This window comes from Cynocephalus volans, chromosome 8 (assembly GCF_027409185.1).
Source record: "Cynocephalus volans isolate mCynVol1 chromosome 8, mCynVol1.pri, whole genome shotgun sequence".
NCBI classification, from domain to species: Eukaryota; Metazoa; Chordata; class Mammalia; order Dermoptera; family Cynocephalidae; genus Cynocephalus; species Cynocephalus volans.
The window spans coordinates 38,476,891-38,498,222 of NC_084467.1; the positions used below are offsets into that span (position 1 = coordinate 38,476,891).

The 21,332-nt window shown below is 44.0% G+C and overlaps 1 protein-coding gene and 1 pseudogene across 3 annotated transcripts; one reads left to right on the plus strand and one right to left on the minus strand.

Annotated features, from left to right (window-relative positions):
* The window catches only part of LOC134384126 (cytochrome P450 4X1-like), a 93,677-nt pseudogene that overhangs the window by 55,897 nt on the left and 16,448 nt on the right, over nt 1-21,332 (plus strand).
* LOC134383373 (cytochrome P450 4A11) lies at nt 5,816-21,290 on the minus strand. Of its 3 annotated transcripts, none has more exons than XM_063104335.1 (12): nt 21,096-21,290; nt 18,170-18,311; nt 14,618-14,662; nt 13,977-14,104; nt 12,854-12,978; nt 12,304-12,458; nt 11,756-11,862; nt 11,474-11,664; nt 11,236-11,369; nt 8,154-8,200; nt 7,916-7,992; nt 5,816-6,336 (listed from the first exon to the last, which is right to left on the minus strand). In XM_063104335.1, the coding sequence occupies exons 1-12, from the start codon at nt 21,288-21,290 to the stop codon at nt 6,168-6,170; spliced, it is 1,515 nt and encodes a 504-aa protein (XP_062960405.1). In that variant the 3' UTR covers nt 5,816-6,167. The 3 variants fall into 3 exon arrangements, with proteins under 3 accessions (XP_062960405.1, XP_062960404.1, XP_062960406.1); XM_063104334.1 differs by having other exon boundaries at nt 8,136-8,200; XM_063104336.1 differs by lacking the exons at nt 11,474-11,664; nt 12,304-12,458 and having other exon boundaries at nt 8,136-8,200; nt 11,236-11,386; nt 11,748-11,862.

A 21,332-nucleotide genomic window follows, 5' to 3' on the forward strand; every position in this document is an offset into this window, starting at 1 on the left:
CAGTCAACAGCAAATTACTGAATAACTTCATGTAGCTAGTTGAAAGGATTTTGAATATTTTCAACACAAAGAGGTGGTGACAAATGTTTGAGGTGATGGATATGCTAAATACCCTGTGTTGCACCCTCTGTAAATGTATTAAATATCACATTTTACTCCATTAATGTATGTGATTATTATGCGTCAATGAAAAGAAAAGAAAAAGAAAAAGAAATCAGAGACAGAAGTGCATTTTATGATTAGAAGTAGATTAGAGGTTACTAGAAACTGGGGAAAGGAAATAAGAAGCTATTGCTTAATGGGTACAGAGTTGACATTTAGGATGACGAAAATGTTTTGGAAATAGATAGGGGTGGTGGCCACACAGCACTGTAAATGTAATTAATTTCATGCAATTTTATGTTTAAAACACTTAAAATGGCAGAAAAAGAGAGTTGATACTCAAAGAGATAATGATGATACTTTTACCTCATTTTCTTGTAATTCTTAAGCTGAAATTAATAACTGAATTTAGGTGAGTACTGGATCAGTACTAAAATATTTTAGAGTGAAGCCAATGAAGGCTATTAATAAATCGAATGATTCAGTTAGTTAAAGGAATGAGTACCATTTTAGAATAGGAATAAAGAGCTCTTATAAACAATATTAAAATTCTGTCTTTACTGAGGCTCAAAACATTTCTTTGAAATTGTGCTTCATACACACCAACACTGACTTACCAGCATTCCGTAATAGAGTATGCTCACGTTCTCTCCGCACTGTGGCTTTGGCTGTTTTAAAGTGATCTTTCTTTCATGAACACTAATTTGCTAAAGGTTGATGGACATTATCCTTTCCAAGCATGGATTGCTTCTCTCTCCATCTCTCTTTGTATATCTGTTTCCTGGAGAGGAGAAAGGAAGTGGTGATGTGCAGAGCTCTCTCTTCTTTGACTCTTGTTGGTAACTAGAACCGCTTTCTGATACAGCTTTCTTCAAAGACAAAATTCCTCTTGCTCAAAGTTACACAACTCTTTTAAACTCACTATCTCTCTCAGCAATATTCAGACATGTTTATTTCAGCTGTGTTTTTGTGGTTAGGAAAAAAATGTGTTCCACAATGTGCTTGTGGAAAAAAATTTCAATAACAAGGTATTTTCTCTTGCTCGCAAAAAAAAAAAAAAAAAAAAAAAAAAAAGTGATCTTTCTTTGCAGAACCAAAAATAGTATAGGAAACCAAATAATTTATGAGCTTGTTGCATTTGCAGGCCCTTCTAACCCAGCACTATAATAATAAAGGATACTTGAAGCCTTGTAAATTCCCATCCCAATCATGCATTTTATTGAACCGTCAGCCATTAGACGCCGCATGACAGCCATGAATATAGAAGATAAGACAAAAACGAGTTGCCCTTCATTATTTCTGGCTGTGGAAATAAACAAAACTTTTTTTAAGTAAAAAAAGAAAGAAAATAATCATACTACTAAAACTTTTACACTCTGGTTAGGAGCCCTTACTTAGTGCCATCTGTGATTTAACACCATATGATTTTTAAAAAGTTATTGCTTTCTCTCTCTCAAGCCAACTACGCTTACTTATAGTAACTGCTGGCATGAATCAACCACAGCTAGCATTTTTACATAAGCATTCTTTAAAATTTTATACTCTGGATCCATTATTCATAATTTAAATGATGAGCAAGATCTTTAAAAAAGGACTATTTACGGCTTTGTCTTTTATCACATCTTCGCTAAATATTGGAAGCATCACACTAACAGCCATACCATTTCTTTTTTAAATTTTATTTTATTTTAATATTTATTTATTTATTTTTATTTTAATTTATCAATACACAATGTAGTTGATTTTTGTGTCCCTTTACCAATTCCTCCTTCCCCCCCCTTCCCTCTCCCCCATTTCTTTAAAAAAAAATTTAACTGACACATTGTAATTGTACATACTTATGGGGTACAATCTATTTTTAAGTTATTTTTATTTATACATATTTATGTGGCACAGAGTTGATTATCAGTATTTGTGTACAGTATGTAATGATCAGATCAATATTAGCATGTTCATCATTATGATCTGATATTTTGATACATATATATGTCTTATAATAATCAGGTCAGGGTCAGCTATAACATTTCTAACTTGATTCTATTCTAAAGAAAAGACAACAGAAACAAGACCAACCTTTCAGAAATACCTTATGTTAAATAGTAATCAAAGATCATAAGAAGTAATCATAATCTAAATAATGAACTCTAACCTTACCCCAAAATAGGACTTGTTGAGGGGGAAGAGTCTGGTAACTGTAAAAGTTACACCTTTGTAATCAGAGGTGCAACTCCTCTTCCTAATGATATGTTCATTATTAACCAACTATCATTAGTTATTCCTATTTAATTAATCATATTATTCTTAATATAAGTTGTATGAAAAGTTTTAAGATATATACAACTTTGTATAGGATCTAGTATTATCACCCTTTATGAACTGCTACAACCATTTGCTAATGCCGCAAAATTGTTTATTAAGGAATCATGGTAATCATTAACTTCAGCTATATTAATATTTATTATTACATCAATTCAATCTCTTACCTTAACATTAACAGTATGAATTTGCTTGGATATGGATATGCATTAATAATGTAAATTAGGGATATTATTTATTCTATCAGTATTAAGCCTAGCTTTATACTCCATGATAAGATCAAGATGAACTTCAAGGGCCGACCCTGTGGCGCGCTCGGGAGAGTGCAGCGCTGGGAGCGCAGCGACGCTCCTGCTGCGGGTTCGGATCCTATATAGGAATGGCCAGTGCACTCACTGGCTAGTGCGGTGTGGGCGACACCACACCAAGGGTTGCGATCCCCTTACCAGTCACGAAAAAGACAAAAGAAAAAAAAAAAAGGTGAACTTCAAATTCAAAATATGACTTTTTAAATGGGTGCATTAGGAGCAATAGCACAATTTTGTGTGAAGTAAGTTTAGTAATCATGTTAGTATCAGTTATATTAATAAGTGGGCCATTTACACTACCTACCCTAGTAATTTCCCAAGAACATTTATGATTAATTTTCCCATCATTGTCAATTACCATAACGGAGTTTATTTCAACTTTAAAAGAATATATTTGAGTGCTTCATTTGACAACTGAAGAAGAATCATAACTTGTTTCAGGCTTTAATGTTAAATATGCAGCAAGATCATTTGTTTATCAATTTGAGTTGATGCAATAATGGATGGAGGCTTTTGCAATGTTGGGATGGGGTGCACGTATTTTGCATAGGGGATGGACATTCTTTGAGGACCAGAGGGAAGACTACAATAGGTTGAATAATGACCCCCAAAGATAGCAGGTTCTAATTTTAATGTAAATGTTACACTTTGTGAAAAGAATCTTTGCAGATGTGATTAAGTTAAGGATCAATGTGGAGAGATTATCTTCGATTATCAAAGTGTACCCTAAATGCAGAGGGAGATATGGCACACACAGAGAAAGGCATACAGAGATGAAGCAGAGAGAGAATTGAAGATACCAGCCTTAAAGATTGTAGTGATGCATCTATAAAGCAAGGAATGCTGGCAGCCTTATTCATCTAAACTCTTACTCCCAACTACCTTACCATTTTTACCCTACTTTGTGACTGGTGATTCATCTAAGAAACCATGGGGCCAGAGTTATTTTCTTTCTCCCTTGAGTTCTAGATTCCTGTCCAAACCAAAGGGTAGGGACATGCAACTACTTACACTCCACCCCACCCACCTCCCCTGGTTCTGTGGCTACTTTTCACCCTCTCATCACTGTTCCCCTCCTGCAGGGTCTCTTGGACCCTGACTACTTTCCTTCTTGGTTCTGCACCTGATCTTAATCCACAGCACAAGGGGCAATAGTGGAAAGAGTTTTGGAGTCAGAGAGTCTGGTTTTGAATCCTGATCATGACTCTTTCCCTGCCTGAGACCTCAATTTCTTCTTTATAGTGTGGTAAATACCTAACATTTACTGAGCACTTACTATGTTCTGAGCAAAGAACTTTACATGTTTTCTTTTACAACGACCCTACAAAACAGTTTTTTTTAACAACAACAAAAATCATCATGCTATAGGTGAGAAAACAAAGACACAAAGAAGGTAGCTGCCAGCCCAGGGTCACCCAGTTGGTAAGAGGTGCAGCCAGGATTCTAACCCAGGTAGTCTGGCTCTAGACACTTTGCTGTTAACCATTCATGTAAAGGAGATGAAGATTAGATTGAGCATCCAGTCCTTATAGCAGTGCTCAACATTTCCAGAGGGCATTTCATATTTGCTGTGTTTTATTTAGTCTTTCCAAGTAGCAGAAGATGTGTCAGATTATCAACTCCATATATTGGCATAAACACAAACCTTGCTATCCAGGGCAGTTCTTGTGAGAAAGCATATGGCAAACCATGTGGCTAGTTGTAGCATAGTCATTGCAAATGATGTTGATGGAGAATTGTTAAGGATATGAGTCAAGCTTATAATAAACTGATAAAAGCAGAATACAGAACTGTATGTGGAGTATGAGCTTACCTGTTAGAAAAATTGTGCTCGGCATCATCAAGTTTATTGAGTAAATGTCATTCCCCTTCATTTGTTAGCCAGACACCTCAACCAGAAACTCCTGCCAGGCTGCTGCTAGGTATCTTTATGCTTCCCATATCATGGAACAGAAGACTGTGTCCATTGATGAAATTCAATAAATCTTTATTATGTGATAAATGTGTGAGACGAGATGAATAAAACTTTGGGCTTATTTGATCTCCATCTTGAACAATTAGACAGTTTAGCCATGTTTTAAAAAATCAGTTGGTATTTTTATTCGTGGATGTTTCTTGGTTCAGTTTATAAACTGCACCCCTCCAAAAAAAAAAAAAAAAAAAAAGGCAGAGGAAGGGCTGTCGATTCCCTAGAAAGCAGCTTGAAGCAGTTACACCCATGGGTAGATCAACCCAGGCAGTTCCTATTTTCTATGTTTTGATAAAGTTGAGTTTGATGCTCGTGCAATTTTACCTTTCTACTTTACATTAGTCCTGCCCCACTCAGTCAGTTATCCCATCAATTGGACAGCCTGGTCCCCCAGTGCCCATTCTTACTCGAGCAGGAGAGATCATGGCTGGTAGGGCAAGTAGGGCCCAGGCACTTTCTCTTGCCATGTTGTCTTCTACTCTGGATAGCCATCTATCCCACTGGTCCTGTTTCTCTGTTAAAGCCTTGACTAAGACAGATTTTAGTAGAAAAAATGGTTCTAGAGGAACATAATCTTAAGGATGAGTTTTTTAAAAAAAATTGTTTCTGGGTTTTTGGAAATGGTTCTCTAATATGATTGGTTTGAAAGTCTCAAATGACTCTATTTCCATTGGTAGAGAGGAAACTGGTCGTCCATGGCACAATGTGGCAATAGAAATAAGCGAACGATCACCACCGGATACTACTAATCAAATGCCTTACAAAAGGCAAGGTTCTGTGTGACCAAGAGTTTGATATCCTAGAACATTTTAGTCAGATTAAGGAGTATTTTAAGATTGGCTGTTTGCTTCTAACTGCACTGGACAATGGGGGGAAGGAAAAAAACGAGATCTGGTATTCAAATTCCCAGCTGAAACTACACATAAATGACCTGAAAGCTGCGATGTTTGTCTTTGAGTGCAAAGCTCTAGGAGCTGAAAAATAGGAGAAAAGAGATTCTCCCTTAGAACTCCTGCAACACTTTAGTTCTCGACCAGGAAAACCCATTTGAGATGTCTGACCTCCAGAACTGAAAGATTATGAATTTGTGTTGTTTTAAGCCACTAAGGTGGTAGTAGTTTATTACAGCATCAATAGGAAATAAAAACAGGGAGAGACGAGCAGGCAGAAAGGAATAAGACAGAGAGTCGGACAGGCTGGAGGACAGGCAGGTGATCAGGAGTTAGGTGGACAGTCAGAGATGCGGGCAGGAGGAGGCAAGTAGACAGACAAACGGGTAGCAAGCCTGGAAAAAGGTGAGAGAGAGAAGGACAGATAGACTGGAGGACAGGAAGCAGGGCAGCAGGCAGGTGAGAAGATGGTTTCTATCCAGAAAGCAGGATGTGGGCAGACAGGTGGGGACAGGAGCAGGTGACAGGAAAACAAGATGGCAGGAAGGAGTCTTTCAGGGCTCATCTTTGTCCCCATCAGGGTTAAAGGAGCTTCCTCAGATGCAGATGAATCCCATTCTTGGACTTCAATACAACTGTCGGCAGAGGGGTAGGGACCCGGGTGGGATCCGGCAGTAGCTTAAAGCGGAGCAGCGTCAGGGCCACGGCCACCTTCAGCTCGATCATGGCAAATTGTTTCCCAATGCAGTTCCTGGGCCAGGCAGGGACAGTGAAATGAGAAGTGGCCTCAGGCCCCGTTCTGAGCCGGTCAGGCATCGGTCCCTGAGCCCCAGTCCAAAGCTGGTCATTCAGAGTCATCCTTCATGTGTCCCAGCCCCCAAGCCCCTTTCCTTTCAGGTCACACACACCTCTACCCCAGCCTTGGTTCATAGTCTCCCCTGACCTTTACAAAGCCTACCAGTCTTCTAGAACTAGCTCTAACCCTCCTCTGTTCTTAGCAGGCATGAAATTCTGTTAGGACAGGGCCTGCACTCTAAGGCACAGAGTTTAATAATACTAACCATCTAAGAATTTGTCATTGGTTTGCTCACTCCCTGCACAATCCTGATTTCCCAGTTTGGTGGCCAGCTCAGTGCACAGTAGGAGAGGGATGGGACATAGTCTCAGGTGCTGCCCATCTAGGGGAACACACAGGGGCCCAGATCTTCAGAGAGAAGACAAGATGGGCAGGAAGGGCAGTCAGAAGGGTAGTGGAGAAGCTTCCTGGAGAGGACGATGAGTTGATGACCCTCCTGCTGTTGTCCCATCAGCCTGTCACTCATTGGTCCAGGATTTTGCTTGATCCTCACCCCTCAGCCTACCAGCTTCTGTAGCTTCTAATTCTACTCCAGAAATGTCCCTTCCTGCCATCCGTCAGTCTCCTCAGCTGGCTTTTTCTGGCTTCCCTGCCTCCCTTTCTTCATACTGAAGCCATGGCCCAGCTCAGACCCTCCTATGATCTCCATCACAGGCAGGACAGTGTCCACATGCCTCAGCTGGCAGCAAAGGCCTCCATGGGTTGGGGCCTCACCCACTTCTTCCCTATCCAGCCCCGTTTCCTAGCTCAGTTCCTGATGCTGAGATCCCTGGACAGCCCTCCCTTCACCTCTCCCTCCCTGGGCCCCCAAGGTATCCTAAGTGTTTTACTCATGGACACACCATAGTCTAGTACCTAGGACAGTGCCAGGAACATGCTGCTCAGTAAGTAAATGAGTGAGGGAAAGAATACATGAAGGAGTGATTTCTGTCTTGAGTATAGTATTTGTCTCTGTAGAACATACTACTATAACCTTTCAAGTGCATGACCATACAGTTAGGACATGCAAACCATCTGGAAAACACACACATACAAACTATTCTTTTGCTTCAGTGATTCCAGGATTAATGAATTGGGTAGAATGTATAGAAAGAGAGGAATCTATCCTTTAATATTCATGACAATAGAAAAGAATAACACCTGAAGTTTAATTTACGTGAGAAAATCTAATTCATTAAGTCATACTTCCAAAGTGAGGAACACACCAGAATACATGGTGTTTGGAGCCCCCACTGACACTGAATTTTGGCTGGCCACTGGGAAAGGGCTGTGACTCAGAGTCTCCATGGTGTGCCCTGAAATGATACTTCTCTTTTGTACAGAGACATCGACACAAGGCCTCCTTCCCACAGACACCAACACACAGGGCGTAAGTAAAGATACCATATATGAATATAGAGGATCACAAATGTAGGTATGTGTCCAGAAACCCCTCTTCTTCTCTCACCCCATTACCACACACAGGATGCCTCACCTTGATCCTCCCGAGAAGGGCAGGAAAGCGTGGCTGTGTCGAGCAGAACTTGGTGCAAACCGGGAAGGGTCAAACACCTGCAGAGAGAATGCCAGGGCCAGGACAGATAGGGGTCACTCCTGCTTCCAACTCATGAGGGGACAGAATGCCAGAAAGGGGAGCAGGAGGAGGTGTTGGTCCTGGGAAGTCATCCCATTCCTTCCTCCCAGGGCCCTCATACCTCTGGGTTTGGCCACACCTTTGGGTTGTGGTGAAGGGCATAAATGCACAGTACGACTATGGTACCTGTGGGGTAGGGAGGGGACAGAGAAAAGACTGATTTTACCCGTGGGTGGGGACCTGGTTCCTCAGCCAGCAAGGGGCATGTGCGTGCACAAAAGGCCCAGGACCACAAATATCACGATGAGTAGATGATCCTGTTACAAGGGAGGTGTGGTGGCTTGGCCAGGCATGTGAGCACAGGTGAGGAGCAGAAAACCATGAACCCAGAAATCATAGCAAGAAAGCATTGTACACTTACAGTTTGTAGTAACTGAAGTAACAACCGACATTCATCAAGTGCTTTCCATGAGCTTTTGGGGAATACATATTAACTCATTTGATAGAACCAAAAAAGATACTCTTATATCCTCACTTTTCAAATGAGGCACTGGAGCCTTGGAGGGGCTGAGTGTCTTGCCTATGATCACGTAGCGCTTGGATTCAGACCCAATGGGTGTGAGCTGATGGTGGCCTATGAGCATGGCAGGGGTCTTATATCTGGTCATCAGCTACTCCCTGTCATCAACCTGAGGTCTCAGAGACTGGACCACATCAGAACCAGGACACTCAATTGCTGGCCTCCCTCATTTGTTCTGACCCCATAGGGAAATAACCACATCTCCCTCTGCCTCTGTCTGATTCTCTCTCCAGCACTCTACATCCCAGGAAATGAAAATTTTAGGACTAACATCCCAAAGGCACATCAGAGGCCACGGATGTGAATAACTAGGTGAATAAGAGTCTAAGATTGAGTCATCATCATATTGACTGATGTGCGTTTATCACAACGGAGTTATCTATGCATTACATCAACTACAGAGGATGTTAAAAAAGTGTGACGATGCAGGAGTTCTGGTCAAGATGACGGAATAGATGGTCCCCAGTGTCACTCTCTCCTACAAACCAACCAATTTACAAGTATAAAAATGTAACATCAGCCAAGCTGGGGCCACTGGAGCTCGGGGGAAGAGGAGGAGAGACCTATGAAGTTCATGAAGGCAGGAGAAGCCACAATGAGAGAAAGAAAAAACTGCTCTGAGCATTACGGGCTGCAGCCACTTTAATGCTAGAACTGCTAAGCGCACAAAGCAGGAGTCGGCAGAAGCCATAGCTGTGCCCTTCACATGGAATTACTTGGAAGCGGGAGGGGAGAAGAGGGCCTTGGTGGCCCCCAGGACTGCAAGACCACTAACATGGTTCCCGTAGACCCACGCAGGAGCAAGGATCCAGAACAGCTGAAAAAGGTGAGCCATTCAGAGGCCAGTGAGTCATCGCAAGTGATTGACACAAGGCCCGCCCCGTGTGAAGTGTTTGGAGCATGGGTGGTGGTGGGAGAACACTGGGACACAGCAAGGACAGCCAATCCACCCCCCAATCAGCACAGGACCACTCAGAGGAGACCGGTTGGGAATGCAGAATGGCACGGAGTGCAGTTAGATGAAAAAACTCAGTCCCAGATCAGAGTTTCTACACAACCCAGGTGTACCGAGTCTCTGAAGAGCTGGAAGTACCTATATGGTCAACCATTAAACCCTGAGCTGCACAAAAAGCCTTCCCTAGGGAAACAGCAACAAAGAAACAATTTAGCTCAACAACACACCTCAAGTACTGGTTCCCACAGGAAGTTCCCCCGTGTTGGAAGTAAGCAAAGGACAAAAAATTAGTTCTGGCCCAGGCACACCACCAGCACCTTGGGGCCTGCCAGGAGATAGGAGGTATGGAGCCAGGGACAGGACCGCCGTCCACAACCACTCACACTGCCAGTGCCTTGGGGCCCTCCCCGGGACCTGAGGTATGGAGCCAGGGACAGGACCGCCATCCACAACCACTCACACTGCCAGTGCCTTGGGGCCCTCCCCGGGACCTGAGGTATGGAGCCAGGGACTAGACCTCCCTCCCACAACCAGGCACACTGCACCAGTACCTTGGGGCCCACCTGAGGACCCAAGGCATGGAGAAGGGGGCCAGACCCCCCTCCCACAACCAGGCACACTGTGTCACACCTCAGGGCCCACCTGGGGACCTGAGGTATGGAGCCAGGGACCGGACACTCCCCACAACCAGGCACACTGCCAGTGCCAAGGAGCATGCCAAAAACATCACCTCCATGTGGGTGGCCCACCACAGCCACCACAATAGCCATGGTTGCCGTGAAAGTGGCTAGATGTCACAAGCACCACGCAGATGGTCCACCAGTCACTGGATTGCATTGACACAAGGAGAGTCACCAGCAGAGATAAAGCCCATTTTTCTCTCCACAGAGTCCATTTCAGAGTGACAGAAGAGCATCTGCTCTATGATATTATTGGGGGACCTGATCACACTTCTCAGCATTGGACAAATCATCTAGGCAACAAATCAACAGAGTAACCATTATTCTTTCAGAAGGAGAGAAGAAATCTAGGGTAATTAGAGGGGGAGAGGGGAGGGAGAAAGAGATGGGGAGAGACTGGACAAGGGGCATAAAGAATAATTATTATTTGTAACTATATATGCTAGTAATATTGGTTTGATCAAGATATCTCAATGCTGAACACCCAAAATATGTATAATTAATTTTGATTCAATAAAAATTTAAAAAAATAAAAAACAAAAAAGTGTGACTATGCAGGCGGAAGTGGTCTCTGAGTAGCTTAATCTTTGAGTCAGAATAACAGAATGTCAGAGCCACCAAAGTTGAGTTAACTGTAGACTTATAAATCCATGAATACTAAAGACAATGGAATGTTAGCCCTGTAGAAGGACAGAAGCTTAGGATTCTCTTCCTGTGGAAAACGGACTTGAAATGATTCTTACAGGTCATTTAGGCCAATGTCCCATAATGGAATATGTTCTTTATGTGTAGGAAGGAGCACTCATGTTTACTGAACTTCTGCCGTGGTCCAGACCTGTGCCAGGCATTTCATACACCTCATCCTAACTACAAAGTATGTATCAATTTTACTGTTGAGGAAAGGAGGAGCCAGAGAGGTTCAGAACTGCTGAAGCACATGTGAGTTTCTGACCCTTGCTGTGTCCCTGTGGAGTGCTTAGGTGAGTGACCATGGCGAAGTTCATACCTTTGGGTAAGGAGCGACCATCAGGGAAGGTGATGGGCTTGCTGAGCTCTCTGCCAACACTGGGTACTGGTGGGTAGAGTCTCAGCGCCTCCTTGATGCACATGGTGGTGTAGGGCATCTGGTCCAAATGGTCCCTGAAAAGAAGCCCATTCTAAAGAGCGGGCAGAAACTGGGCAGACCAGGGGCACTGCCCCTTTCAGAAAGGGTAGGGCTCTCCCACCTCTGAGCATTGACTCACCAGGTGATGGGTGCTCCATCTCCCAGGAGGCTCTGGATCTCCTCACGGCACTTCTGCTGATGCTTGGGGTTCTTGGCCAGAGCATAGAGGATCCAGGAGATGCTGCTGGCAGTAGTGTCATGGCCCGCAAACATGAACGTGTCTACTTCAGCACGAATGTCTTCATCAGGCAAGCTGCTCCCATTCTCCATCTGGGGGAGGCCATAAGGGGAATGCAGGGTTCATTTTTCCCTGGCTCTATGATTCTGGGCAAAGCCTCAGGGCTTTCCTACACACACTCACTTTGGTGAAGAGGAGGATGTCCAGGAAATCCAAATGCCTTTTTCTCCTGATCTTTTCCAGTTCTCCCTCCTCCCGCAGATGAGACTTTCTCAGCTTGATCACTTGGTCTGTCACAGAACAGTGGTTATCAGGCAGAGCTGAGAGCTACAGCAACCTCCAGTAGCCCCAGCTGATCCACCTGCCCCAATCTGGGTGCCAGGCAGAGCTGAGGATGAGTGTGGGAGTGGTGTGTGGGTCAGAGTGGGAGCTCTAGCACCATCGGATGCAGATCAGACCTACCTTTAGTAGCACAGCCCACGGAGCCTCTGCCTGAATGCTGCTGGGAAGGGGTCTTGATCAACCTCAGCAATATGATGACACAGGCAGAGCCAGGCAGAGCCCTGCACAGCCCCTGACATCGTAACATCTCCGCTCCCTATCCTGGCACCAGGAAAGTCCCCAGCATGTCACCAGGGCGACTAGGGGGCATGGTTTGGCCTGAGGGGGCAGGGTCAGCTCCTTTGGGCTGTGCCTGGTAAAGGAGGGGAGGTAAGGGGAGGAGATAGGACCTGTGTGCTGATGAGCAATCTGGCAGGCACGGTGGGTCCAGCGGCCAGCAGGGGTCAGCCTGTAGATGGTGTCATTCTGGTGAAAGGCATTCCTTATGCGGCAAAAAACCAGGTTGTTCAGGTCCCCAATGGCCTGAATGTAGGACTGGGAATTCCTGAGGGGGAGGATGCAGAACAAAGTGAATTGGAGTGGGGTGGAGGGGGAGCGGGGGGGGGGGGTTCTGTTCTGGAAGCGGAGTGGGGCTCTGGGTAGGGATTCCACCAACAGTGGGGACAGACAACACTGATGCATCCATCACTTTGTACTGCAGCCCTTGTGGTCCTCTGGCCTCTGTAAGATGGCCCGAGCAGCCAGGCTTCTTCCTGTGCCTGGGATCAGGGATCTGTGGCTGCGTCAGGGTTTGGTCTGGTCTAGAATTAGAGATTAGTAGGGGGCTGCATCTTACTTTGTGTGGAGGTGACTCCACACAAGCTGCTCCATCTGCTTCCCAGGAAAGTTCACACCAGTTGGCAAGAACAAGGACCCTGCGACTAAAGGGTTGTCACCAACCTGTCCAACTGGATGCTGCCCTGGTGGCTGAAGGCACACTTCATGATGGTGTCCAGGGTCATCAAGGAGACATGCTGAAAAATCTCCACGGGGGAGTCCTGGCCAATGAGCTCCTCCAGTTTGTCCTGTGGCAGACGGGAGACACTGGCACTTCTTGATTCCCCCAGAAAGCCTGTGCTAAAAAGGCAAGGCTCTTTCCCTGTATCTTCAGACACCCAGTCAGGATCCCTCACTTTATGGAGCAGATGCCTTTCAGCAAGCTGGGACTGTGAAGCAAATATTTGTAAAGTGATGCCTGTTTCTCACATAGTTTTAATACATAATTAAACATACATAGCCTCTCACAATAGTCTGAACTGTTTTGAATTTTGGAAATCAGTTATGACTTTTGATTGATAAGAAACTTTTTGTTTGGAGGTAAAAAGTAAGAAGATTTTTTAGTGTTTTGAGAGCTAAGCTAGCCCTGAGGGCCTGGTAGGGCCACATCTTGAGGGGGCAAAGTGTCTTAGGTTTCCTAAGAAAGCCTAAGTAGCCAGAAAAGACCTTCTTTTGGGGGGACCCAGGAGCTTCAGTTCCTTTTTATTCATCAAATGTTTGTTGAGCACATTGGCTGAGAAATCAGAGTTCTGATGGAAGTGATGATATGGCAAGTATGGTTCTGAGCATGTTGACCTGGTGTTTATTTCACTTTATGGAGTGGCTCAATCCATTCTGAAGCCCTGAGCCCTAGGCCACAGTCTAACTGAATGACATCCTGGGATGTTCACCCTGCTCCTGAATCTGCCATTGCCTGTGCCAGCCAGGGACAGGTCTTGCTATCCAGCAGGATTGACCATTTCTCTAGTCCTTCAAGTGTGCTGAAGACTTGGAAATGGGAGGAGAGGGCCCTGAATTCCTCACACCCTTTTTTCTTCTAATAGCAATCAAAGTGAGGATTCAACTTGATACCTTTGTATTCTTTTATGCCATCCACTTTTGGGGAACCCTACTCTCACAGTAATGAGCTGAGAGTGCTCTTCCATGTGACTGTGTCTGATGGTTGTCCATGGGACACACATATTTGAGTGCAATCTGTGAGAGTTTGCGCTGTGTGTGGGTGTGAGAAGGTGAGGGATGGACTCACCAGCATCACTCGGACGGAGTTTGCCATGAGTCCTACATAGGGCTTCAGGATGTCATAGTGGAAGGCTGGGGTCAGCATACGCCGATGCTGGAACCACGTCTCCCCATGCAACAGGAGCAAACCTTGCCCTGTGTCAGAGATGGGTGTTGTATGTTTGTGTATGCATGAGAAGAGGGGATAAGAGGGATGACAGGTGACAATTTGGGAGGATATGGAGGTGGGGTGTCCTGCAGGAGAAAACCCAGAAGAAGGTGCATCATGGGCAAAAGCAGGAAGGTCATGGTATATTTCAGGAATGTGAATTCCGCAGTCAGGCTGGTACATTTGATGTATTTATGACAGCTGTAAGATAAAGGTTGAAAAAGTGTTGAGGGCAGGTTGAGGAGGACATAAATAAATGTCAGGCTGAGAATGTTTAGAGAGAACTGAGGAGTGATGTGGAAAATGCTGAGCCCAAGGACGGCTCACACCACCAGTAGGAAGGGTGAATGTCTGGTTAGAAGAAGAGAAATGGGGCTTGATTTAGTGATGGGGTTATGACAGTGGTGGCCACCTCCTGTTGTTCTCTGTGTGCCCAAATAGATAGCTCTTGGTAAACCTAACTAGCATACTGACCACAGTCCCAGTTTGGATGTACTCACCAATCCAGGGAGCCAGGAATCTGTAGGAACCATGAGATTTGGGGTCTGAAAGATAAGAAAGGCTTTACAGGAAACTGGCAGGCCAAATAAGGCAGCCCCCAGGATGTTGCTGTGGTTTAGACCATGGAGTGCCACCAGTTCTTGATGACTGCCAATTGGGCAGTTGTCCCATATTACTTTTTATTTGCCTTCTAGCCCTTTTCATCTCTGTCCTGAATGTGAGTGTGGGCTCAGGAAGGCAGACTCGGTGTACCAGCAGCAGAACACGCACAGAACTAGATGATGAGTTAGAAATATGGACTATGTCCTTAATGCCAAAGAATAAGGCAGAGTCTTTGATTTTCTACAATTGGTGGTGATTTCATCATTCTGTGACCAAAGACAGGCAGCAATTTGGAGTTCTAAACTCTAGTCAGTGTGGCTATGAAACTGTTTTTTTCACATCTGGGAAATATAGGGTATTCAAATTAGAAAAGAGGTAGTCACATTTTCCCTCTTTGCAGATGGCACAATCTTATATGTAGAAAAAGCTAAAGACTCCACAAAAGAACTCTTACAACTGATAAACAAATTCAGTAGAGTTTCAGGATACAAAATTAACATACGAAAATCAGTAGTGTTTCTGGGCAACTAGGCAAACTGTCACTACTGCCCTGGGGCCCCACCAGGGCCCTGCTGGGGTCCTGCAGCATGGAGCTGGGAGAAGCCAAACCCAGCCACAACTTAGCACACTGCTGCTACTGCACTGGGGTCCTGCCAGAGTTTTGAGGCATGAAGCCATGGGAAGCTGAACCCACCTGCAACTAGACAAGCTGCCACTACTGTCCCGGGGCTCCACTGGGGTCCTGAGATATGGAGCTGGGGGAAGCTGAACCCAGCTGCAACCAGGCAAAGAGCACACCAAAAACACCATTTCCATGCAGGTAGCCCACCATACCCAACACAATTGCCATGGCTGCTGTAAAAGAGGCTAGTCTCTATGGCAGGAGTCACAGCCACCATGCATGAGTTGGCATGCCAGCCTCTCAACTGCATTGACACAAGGAGAGGTACCAGCAGAGACCAAAAAAGAAGAAGAGGTCCTCTCTCTCTACAAAGCACACTCCACAGTAATAGAGGAAGCATCTGCTTTATGGTAATAGGGGAGGACTTGATCACACCTCTCAGTACAGGACAGATAATCTAAGCTAGAAATCAACAGAGGAACAGTTAATCTACCAGATGGAGAGAACAAATCTATGGTTATTAGAGGGGGAAGAGGAGAGATTGGGTAAGGGGCATAAAGAATAAGTATGATTTGTAATAATGAATACACTAATAAAAATAAATTTTAAAAAATCAGTTGTGTTTCTGTACACAATTAATGAACTAGCTGAAAAAGAAATAAGAAACCAATCCCTTTTACAATCACTACAAAAAAATTACCTAATAATAAATTTAGCTAAGAAGGGAAAAGATCTCTGTGATTAAAACTACAAAACACTGATGAAAAAAATTGAAAAGGACACACACACAAAATTAACAGCCATACCATGTGCAAGGGTTGGAAGAATTAATATTGTTAAAATGACTATACTACCCAACGTGATCTACACATTCAATGTAATCTCTATCAAAATACCAATGACATTCTTCACAGAAATAGAAAAAACAATTCTAAAATTCATGTGGAACCACAAAAGGCCCCAAATAGCCAAAGCAACAAAGAACGAAGCTGGAGGCACCACACTACTTGACTTCAAAATATATTACAAAGCTATAGTAACCAAAACGGCATGGTACTGGTGTATAAAAACAGACACATAGATCAACAGGACAGAATAGAGAGCCCAGAAATAAATCCACACATTTACAGCCAACTGATACTTGACAAAGGTACCAAGAACATACATGGGGAAACGACAGCCTTTTTAACAAATGGTTCTGGGCGAACTGGATATCCATATGTGAAAAAATGAAACTTGTCCCCTACTTTTCACCATGTAAAAAAATTAACTCAAAGTGGATTAAAACTTAAATGTAAGACCCAGAACTATGAAACTACTAGGAAAAACATAGGGGAAATGCTTCAGGACATTGGTCTGGGCAAAGATTTTATAGGTGAGATTTTAAAAGCAGAGGCAACAATTACAAACACAGATAAATGTAATTGTATGAAACTAAAAAGCTTCTGCACAGCAAAGTACTCAACAGAGTGAAGAGACAGCTTGGAGAATGGGAGTAAATTTTCACAAATGATTTATTCTACAAGGGACTAATATTCAGAATATACAAAGAACTCAAATAAACAACAACAACAGAAATAATCTGATTTAAAAAGGGGCAAATCTGAACAGACATTTCTCAAAAGGAGATATAGAAATGGCCAACAAATATATGAAAAAAGTGCTCAACATAACTAAGCATCAGGGAAATGCAAATCAAAACCATAATGAGATATTATCTCACCCCAGTTAGAATTGCTATTATCATAAAGACAGAGAATAGCAAATGCTGGCAAGGATGGAGAGAAAAGGGAATTCTTTTACACTGTCAGTGGCAATGTAATTTGTACAGCCATTATGGAAAACAGTATGGAGTTTCCTCAAAAAACTGAAAATAAAGCTACCATATGATCCAGCAATCCCATATTGGGTATTTATCCAAAGGAAAGAAAATCAGTATATTGAAGAGATATCTGACCCCCATGTTTATTGCAGCACTATTCACAAGAGCCAAGATATCGAATCAATGTAAGTGTCCATCAGCAGATGAATGGATAAAGAAATGTGGTATATATACACGATGGAATATAAGTACTATTCAGCCATTTAGAAAGAATGAAATCCTGTCATTCATGACAACATGGATGAGCCTGGAGGACATTATGTTAAGTGAAACAAGTCAGTCATGGAAAAATAAATACTGCACATTGTCATTCATATGTGGGAGCTAAAAAAGTAAAGCTTGTAGAAGTGGATAATAGAATTGTGGTTATTGGAGGCCGAGAAAGGTAGGTGGGAGGGGAGGATAGGGAGAGGTTGGTTAATGGATACAAAATTACAGCTAGATATGGGGAATAAGTTCTAGTGTTCTTAGCACTCTAGGGTGACTATAGTTAACAATAGTTTATTATATATTTTCAAATAGCTAGAAGAGAGGATTTTGAGGAATGATAGAAATGAAGAAAGAAATGATATATTTGAGGTGATGGATCTGCTAATTACCCTGATTTGATCATTACACATTTTATACATGTATGGAAATATTCTGTACTCCATAAATTTTTATTTGTACAATTATTATACGTCAATTAAAAATACAGCAAAAAAAAAAAAAAATGAAAAAACAAACCAACAGAAAAAATAACAGACAGCCCTACACAGTTGTTTTAAACTATCAAGGCTCAGTAAATATTTTTGGCCTTAGGCTGGATTGTGGGCTTGGTGGATGGATGGTAGAGGGTCAGACATTGACTTTGAACTGCTACTTTCTTCTATAATTTTACAGAACCAGGTGCATGCACTCAAGAGGGAAGAACTGCTCCAGTAGGGATGTAGGTCTCAATCTCACCTGATCTCCCCAGAACCACCTTTATGTAGTCAGGGTCATAGAGCAGCATACGAACTTTGGTCCCCCACAGCCAATGAGGGAAGGCACTTGGGAATTTCTGTACCCACTTCATAGTCCATTGTAGCTCCTGGTCCTTTTGGAACTGTCACCAAGGGAAAGACAAATCAATGAAAACTTTAGTTCTAGTCCTTGCAGCGGGAGTGAAGGACAGGACGACCACAGGGATGTAGTTCTGGATGTATCAGTAGAGGTTAGGACTTTGGAACCTTTTCTAATGACCTGGGCTATGATCCTGATTCTTGCTGTCTCTCCAGGAATTGGCCTAAGGCCAGATCATTCTGTTGCCCTGATAGACAGAGCTATGAGTTCTCACTCTATACCGCCTGCAGAACCTTAAGTCAGGCATTATCTCTATGCTGTACCCCACCTTTGGAAATCATTAGTACAACAATTTCCATGGGCAATTTGCATGACAACTTGTGTCACTTGATAATCAGTTTTGTAACATAATTTAGCTTATTTAGAGAATATAATGGGTTATACTTAAAATTTTAACTATACAGTAATTGTATATTGTTATATTGATTGTTATATTTTCATTATTATCCCAGCATACATGTATTTGTTAAGATGTAATAGTGTTTGGGATACATACAGTTAAGTGAAAAAAAGATTAAATGCATGTATAATATTATTCTAGGTGTTGCATATGTACAGATTTTTAGAACAGTCTGAATGTATGCATATCAAAATGGCATTGATCTATGGTTTTGAGAGTTGGCTTTCTTGTGCTCATTTTCACTTATCAATAAAAAGAAACTTTCGTGAGCTCCAGGCTACCCTGAGTTGTCTTAGGAACTTTTCAGTGTCAGTCACAAAGTCCTTTGCTTTTTGCCTTCAACTTCTCTAATCTCACCTCCTTCACTGCTACCAATTCCACCATGACCCTTTGGTTCCCTTCCTCTTTGTGGCAGAGCAGCTGCCTCTCCTCAATGTCCAAGACTCAGCTTTGTTTCATCTCATCTGGATTCTCACAGACATTTGATCCTAGGGACATTCCATTTAGTCAACTCTTCCTTATTACACCTGCTTCTATATAACTCAAAGCAACAGTCTGTTACATAGGTATCTAATCTGTGCTCACATTTTTCTGACAACTGTATTCACCAGCTCTTGGGCAATTTGCCCTAGAATGGGACAGGCTCCTTCATTCAGCACATGCTTATTGAGTACCTACTGAGTGCCAAGCAATGGTTCAGGTTCTGAATGAAGATGCAGCTACGGATCCTTACCTGTTTGGAGCTTCCAGTATAGTTTTGGAAACAAAGATTAGGAGGCCATACAATAGAAGGTAATTAATGTTGTGGTGGAAGGAAGGCCCAGCATATGGGGATGCTTTGGAGAGGGGACCTAACTCACTCAGGTGTTCATTCACAGGTTGAGTCATAATTTACTAAGTTCCTATTGGGTTACAAAAATTAATCAGAGATGGTCTCTTGCAGAAGGAACTTACAGCTAGGACACTGCAGAAAAGTTCCTCAATCAGGTTAATGCTGCTCTGTCCCCAAGGGGACAGTCCATAGGAAAAAGAGTTGCCCCTCCATTCCCAGGAGACCCAGGAAGTCTTGGAGGAGATGACTTGGGGCTGGGCTTTGGCAGATGGACATAAGAGGGACAAAGTTATTCCAGACAGAGGGTACAATGTGAGCAGAGACATAGAGGTTGGAATGCATAAGCAGGTAGGGAGGAAAAGGAGTAATTTTAAGATAAAGGAGGAGATTAGGAAAGAAGAAGGGAGAGAGAAATTGGGGCCAGTCCATGTAGGGCTTGGATGTTTTCATTTCCCATCTTTGGTTACACTCTGCTGATAATCATGCTTCCTCCTTTGCTGAGAAATGAGTGGCCTCAGCTCTCTGCAAGCCCTTCCCCATCTCCTAATGTTTGTTCAGTGCATAACCCCTTGGTGAGCCCCTCTTTATGCGGCCCTTCACCTTGCTGTGCAACCCCACACCTAGAGATGACAGTGCAAGGAAGGTAGGTGCTGTCCCTCCCCCAGCCCTCCAGCTGCTCTTTTCCCTTCTTCCTCTGCCACTTCACACACCTGGGCCAATCATCGTTCTGTGCCAGGGTCTGTGCTTAGTACTAGGGCAGAGGGGGGAGGAGGATCTGCTCTGCTCCAGGGACTTCACAACCCAGGCTATGTGGGAGGAGAGCTGGGAAGTAGACAGACGCTGTTTGATGTTGTGACTCAAGCATCAATGCCCCTCACCTGGAGGACATTATGAAGGCTGTCCCCCTCATGTGTGCCCACAACTGTCAGAGTTTCAGCCCTGAAATCACCCCTTCTGGAAAATCCCACTCTTGGGCAAACTGAGTTGTTTAGTCCCCAAACCTAATATAACCCATCCACCCCAGCAGAGTGAGTTCTTTTCCTGTGGCATGACACCCTCTGAGACTCATGCCTATTGTCTCCATGACCTAGAACCCCCCAGGGCAGAGATTGCATCAGACTGATGTCTGCATTTCTAGGCAAGCTCAGAGCCAGGCAGAGAGGATGGCATCAAGTGACAGGGGCAGGAAAGCATTTAGAAGCCTTGCTCTTTGAGAACAACTGAGGCTGCTGGGGATGCTCAGCTTGGAGCAGAGGTGGCCCAGGAAGGACCCACCATTGCCCTCCAGGTGCAGGGCTTCAGATCTGCATGAGGAAGGGGTGAGTGGTAGATGTGACTAACAGCAGGATGGGCTTCTTGAGAGGGAGTGAGCTCCCCATGGCTGGGATGAGCCAAGACCTGAGAGGTAAGCTGGGTGTTGCTCAGAGGCCGTGGGCTCCTCACCCAAAAAGGTTTCATTCTACAAACTTGCTGACAAGGCTCTCAGAGCCCCGGCCCTCCCTGCCCTCCCACGCCCCTGTTCCTTTCTTTCTTACCTCCTGGTTGTGCCCAAAGAGCCAGTGGGAGGGAGGTGATGGGAACTGCTTTAGGGCTCTGAGCAGCCCCAGCCTGTGCAGGTAGAGCTGGGCTGCTTTGAGCAGCAGCAGAAACAGGCCGAGCAGGCAGGCCACTTGGAGGAGCCCGGAGATGCCACCTAGAAGTCTGGTGGGGCTCAGCACGGAGACACTCATGGTGCAGCAGCTTCTGGATCACTGACTGTCCCTCACTGCTAC

Excerpts from the sequence above, each read along its gene's own strand:
- LOC134383373 (XM_063104334.1), bottom strand. The coding sequence starts at position 21,290 with ATGAGTGTCTCCGTGCTGAGCCCCACCAGACTTCTAGGTGGCATCTCC. Across the intron at positions 12,979-13,976 it reads ACTCCGTCCGAGTGATGCTG|GACAAACTGGAGGAGCTCAT; the intron begins GTGAGTCCATCC and ends CGTCTGCCACAG. Across the intron at positions 7,993-8,135 it reads AGGTGTGGCCAAACCCAGAG|GTGTTTGACCCTTCCCGGTT; the intron begins GTATGAGGGCCC and ends TTCTCTCTGCAG.